A 4,795-nucleotide genomic window follows, 5' to 3' on the forward strand; every position below is an offset into this window, starting at 1 on the left:
CTCCCCCCCCCCCCCACCTCCCCCCTCCACACTCTGCCCTCTTGTCTGACTCTGTCTCCCCTCCCTTGTCCTGTCTCCCTTGCTCTGCCCCCTCTACTCTCCGCATGACCTTTCTCGCAGGGGAGCCTCCACCTCGCCCTCCTCAGCCTGCCATCTTCACTCAGAGTAAGTGGGGCTGCTCTTGGTGCCTTGGCCCCCGCCCCCGCCCCCTCTCTCCTCTCATTTCTCTCCTCCTGGAAGGTACAGAGCCCCAGCTGGCCGGCTGGTGGGAGGGGAAGTGGGTGTGTGCTGTGAGCTTTTGCTGCTGACCTGGCCCAGCATGCCTGCCTCTCCCCCCACCCCCAAAAGCCTGGGCTTCGGGAACAAGAGTGTGGTCCTGATACCCACTCTGCCACTGTCCGCCATTGCCTGGCCCTGCCTCACTTCCTTTGGGACCTGCAGAGGCCGTGTCTGGGCTTTATGCCAGTTGATCAGGAGCTCTGTCCTCTCTAAGGATAGCTCCTATTGCCCTTGATGGTGGGAGATTGCCCATAGCCCCCTGCCTGCACTAATGGTGTGCCGTAATGGGGTAGGGATTACTAACCAGGGCTCAGGAGCCGGGGTATATGGGGTCTTGTGTTGATGGAGGGGTGTCAGAGGCAGGCAGGTGTGGGGTGTTCTTGCTCTAGCTGAAATGGAGGGAGGGGCTTGCCAAGCCCCATAAAGGGCTGCCAACCACCGGCACAGGTTCTGCCCTCCTGTTGAATGGGGTCTGGGTGCGCAGAGAATTCTGGCGGCTGAGGGCTGACCTCTGGGGGAATTGGGAGTGGGGAGTTTGTGGGCTGTCTTCCCCACACCCCACCTTTCCCATCGGCCTGGCTGACGCCACCTCCCTGTTGGGGTCTACCTTCCATCGCAGAACCAACCTACGACCCTGTGAGTGAAGACCAAGACCCCCTGTCCAGCGACTTCAAGAGGCTGGGCCTGCGGAAGCCAGGACTGCCCCGTGGGCTGTGGCTCGCGAAGCCCTCTGCCCGGGTGCCGGGCACCAAAGCGGGCCGCGGGAGCAGTGAGGTCACGCTCATCGACTTCGGTGAGGAGCCCGTGGTCCTGGCCCCACGGCCCTGTGCACCCTCACTGGCGCAGCTGGCCATGGATGCCTGCTCCTTGCTGGACAAGACCCCGCCGCAGAGCCCCTCGCGGGCCCTGCCCCGGCCCCTGCATCCCACGCCGGTGGTGGACTGGGATGCGCGCCCGCTGCCCCCGCCTCCTGCCTACGATGACGTGGCCCAGGATGAGGATGACTTTGAGGTCTGCTCCATCAACAGCACCCTCGTGAGTGCAGGGGTCTCTGCTGGGCCCAGCCAGGGCGAGACCAATTACGCCTTTGTGCCTGAGCCGGCGCGGCTCTTCCCTGCCCTGGAGGACAACCTGTTCCTCCCGCCTCAGGGTGGGGGCAAGCCGCCCAACTCAGCCCAGACCGCAGAGATCTTCCAGGCGCTGCAGCAGGAGTGCATGCGGCAGCTACAGGTCCCAGCCGGCTCTCTGGTCCCCTCGCCAAGCCCGGTGGGCGACGACAAGCCCCAGGTGCCCCCCCGTGTGCCCATCCCCCCGAGGCCCACACGCCCACTTGGGGAGCTGTCTCCAGCCCCCTCGGGCGAGGAGGAGATGGGGCGGTGGCCTGGACCTGCCTCCCCTCCCCGGGTACCACCCCGGGAGCCCCTGTCCCCACAAGGCTCCAGGACCCCCAGCCCCTTGGTGCCACGCGGCAGCTCCCCGCTGCCACCCCGGCTCTCCAGCTCACCTGGGAAGACCATGCCCACCACCCAGAGCTTTGCCTCAGACCCCAAGTATGCCACACCCCAGGTGATCCAGGCACCTGGCCCCCGGGCTGGCCCCTGCATCTTACCCATCGTCCGTGATGGCAAGAAGGTCAGCAACACCCACTACTACCTGCTGCCTGAGCGCCCACCCTACCTGGAGCGCTACCAGCGCTTCCTGCGTGAGACCCGGAGCCCCGAAGAGCCGACCCCCATGCCTGTGCCCCTGCTGCTGCCCCCTCCCGGCATCCCAGCTCTTGCTGCCCCCACTGCCACCGTTCGACCAATGCCTCAGGCTGCCCCAGACCCCAAGGCTAACTTCTCCACCAACACCAGCAACTCAGGTGCCCAGCTGCCAGCCCTGAGGGCCACTGCTCGGCTGCCACAGAGGGGCTGCCCCGGGGACGGGCCAGAGGCTGGACGGCCAGCAGAGAAGATCCAGATGGTGAGTAGTGGGCCTGGCTAACAGGGTGAGGAGGGGCAGGGGCCCAAGGGACCCGGAGGAAGGGGCCCGAGTGGTGCTGACGGGTGGGTGGGTGTGCCCAGCTGCAGGCCATGGTGCATGGGGTGACCACAGAGGAGTGCCAGGCGGCCCTGCAGAGCCACAGCTGGAGCGTGCAGAGGGCTGCCCAGTATCTGAAGGTACCACCACCTCCCGCCCACTCTGGCTTTCAGGGACCCTGAAGACTGGTTCTGCGGCCCTCCTCCAGCCCTCCCGCTCCCCGCCCCCACCCTCACTCTCCTCTGTCCCGCCCTGGTCCAGCACCCTTTGGCCCCAGTGTGTCCCACGGCACCACCCTCTGCTCCTCAGGTGGAGCAGCTCTTTGGTTTGGGTCTGCGGCCGCGAGGCGAGTGCCACAAAGTGCTGGAGATGTTCGACTGGAACTTGGAGCAGGCTGGCTGCCACCTGCTGGGCTCCTGCGGCCCAGCCCACCACAAGTGAGCAGACCTTGCCCCTGCCACCTTCCTGTCCCCGGGGTGTCCTGGAGCAGTCACCCTGGGAAAAGCCAACAGCTCACAGCCACACACGGCCAGACACAGGGCTCCAGGCGGGAGGAGGGAAAGGGGTCCTGATCCCAGGACACAGACAGTTCTCGGAGAAAACAGCTTCTCCTAAGCACGTTTATCTAGACTTCACAGGCGCTTTGTTCAAATGAGCTAATGAGTAAAAGGAATTGGAGCCTCTCTGGTTGCAGGGAGCTTGCTTCCTGACCGGGCTCCAGTGAGCAGCAGTTTAGGATCCAGTGGTTTAAACAAATCTCTCTCACCTCTTCATTTCCTATTTCAGTTTAAAGTAACAAAAAGATTTAATGCCTTTTTAAAGGAATGTCTAATCAAAAAAAAAAAAATCCATTACTTTCCTATAAAAAATGTATGTACGTGTATATATAGCACAATATATAGATATATAAATAACATACTTGATGTAGAGTATAAATACATACAAATGAAAGTTTTATCAAGTCAAAAAGTGAAATCCTTCCCTGGGGGGCGCTGGCGGCGTGGGTGTGTCGGATTCCTCTGGCAACAGACAGCTTAAGCTGGAGCCCAGCCTTCTGCTCACACGTGGCGTCAGCGTATGCTCCTTTCCTGACCTCTCAGGGTCCTCATCTGTAAAACGTGTGTAAATGATAATGCCTACCTCATAGAACTGGTTAGGAGAATTAATGAGGGATGCACCACACAGCAAGTGTCTGGCCCATGGGACGCCATCGCTGAACGTTGGCCATTACCTCGTTATTCTTACTGATTTGCATCAGTTACTCTAATACACACGATACTGCTGGTGTCTTATTCTTAGTTTATTAAAGAAGTCATCCCAGGATGCTAAATTCCAAAATTAGTGCCTAGAACCACCAGTTTTCAACCGACTTGGCTGACCCTGAGAGGGCCCTCTCGCACCCACCCACACTGGACATTCCATACTCTGTTGCACCAACCCCTGTTGATGGAAGGGCTTTCTGGTTGTTTGCCATCCTTTAGGCGCTGAGATGTCTGGAGACCCAGAGGATCTGCCCTGAAGGAATCATTTGAGCCTATCCATCTGACGAGGGTGGGGAGATGCCCTGCCAGGCCTGGAGGACCTGCTGCACCTGCTGCCCCCAGTGGCAGAGCGAGGCCAAGGCAGCAGGAGGCTGGGAGCCCCGTCATGCCTGTCCCTCCCTCACCCAGCGCTGTCCCTGCAACTTCGGAGCTCTCAGTGCACCCAGCCGAGGTGAAGGAGGGAGCCTCTTGAAGGCAGGCCTGGGGGTGGCCTCAGAAGGCCCTGTGGCTGACCTGCCTCTGGCTTCAGTCCCTGGTGGGGCCTGTAGCTGAAATGTGTTGCCAGGCCCTGCCGGCAGGGAAGCCAGGCTTGACCCCGGGCAGGGAGGATGTGTTGGCCATGCAGAAAGGTGGACCAGCACCCAGGGCATGGGACGGGGGCCCTCCCCAGGGAGCCCCTGGCGGCAGTTGGGGTGTCGGACGGAATGTGACTTGTGGCCTCACCGTGGACATGTTATGGGACTTGGCTGGTGTTAGGATCTTGTGCCTGGAAATAGCCTGAGGTGGCTCAGGTAGCAGAGCTAGGGTGCCAGATGGTTCTCTGGCAGGGACCAGGGCCCAAGGCCCCAGGGTTGGAAGGAGACCAAGGGGGCAGCTGCCCTGGAGGGACACCAGTGCTTCCTCTTTGACCCAGCTCTTCCCCTGTGCTGTTCTTTGTTTTCCCACCAGCCTCTTGCCAAAGTTGCTGCCCCAGCTATGAATATCTGCTTCTTCCAGAGAAATAAAGTTAGTTTCTATTTTATGTTACTTATTTGTGTCTGCCTGCTTCTTTGCCTCTTGGTCAACCGCCCGAGGCTCCTGGGCTCCCCACACCACTGCCATCTGTCCCAGGCCACAGGCCCTGTAGCGCCACCTGTTGACGGAGTGGGGGGAAAGTGCAGGCCTGGTTGACCCTAACAGGTCTCTCCCTTTCCGGGGCTGGCAGTGGGCAGAGCCCCAACCTGACTCAGAGC

At 60.8% G+C, this 4,795-nt stretch overlaps 1 protein-coding gene across 5 annotated transcripts in view; it reads left to right on the forward strand.

The window, feature by feature from the left end:
• The window catches only part of TNK2 (tyrosine kinase non receptor 2), a 26,185-nt gene extending 21,596 nt beyond the window's left edge, over nt 1-4,589 (forward strand). The window contains exons 11-15 of one of the 5 annotated variants that reach the window (XM_007465879.1): nt 121-165; nt 899-2,244; nt 2,346-2,441; nt 2,611-2,738; nt 3,783-4,588. In XM_007465879.1, coding sequence (XP_007465941.1) covers nt 121-165; nt 899-2,244; nt 2,346-2,441; nt 2,611-2,738; nt 3,783-3,789 — 1,622 coding nt within the window. In that variant the 3' untranslated portion in view covers nt 3,790-4,588. Of the gene's footprint in view, nt 1-120; nt 166-898; nt 2,245-2,345; nt 2,442-2,610; nt 2,743-3,782 lie in introns of those variants that run through there. The other 4 variants (XM_007465878.1, XM_007465881.1, XM_007465880.1 and 1 more) reach the window with 4 other exon arrangements.
• Nucleotides 4,590-4,795: the final 206 nt, after the last annotated feature.

This window comes from Lipotes vexillifer, unplaced genomic scaffold (assembly GCF_000442215.2).
Source record: "Lipotes vexillifer unplaced genomic scaffold, Lipotes_vexillifer_v1.1 scaffold853, whole genome shotgun sequence".
NCBI lineage: Eukaryota > Metazoa > Chordata > Mammalia > Artiodactyla > Lipotidae > Lipotes > Lipotes vexillifer.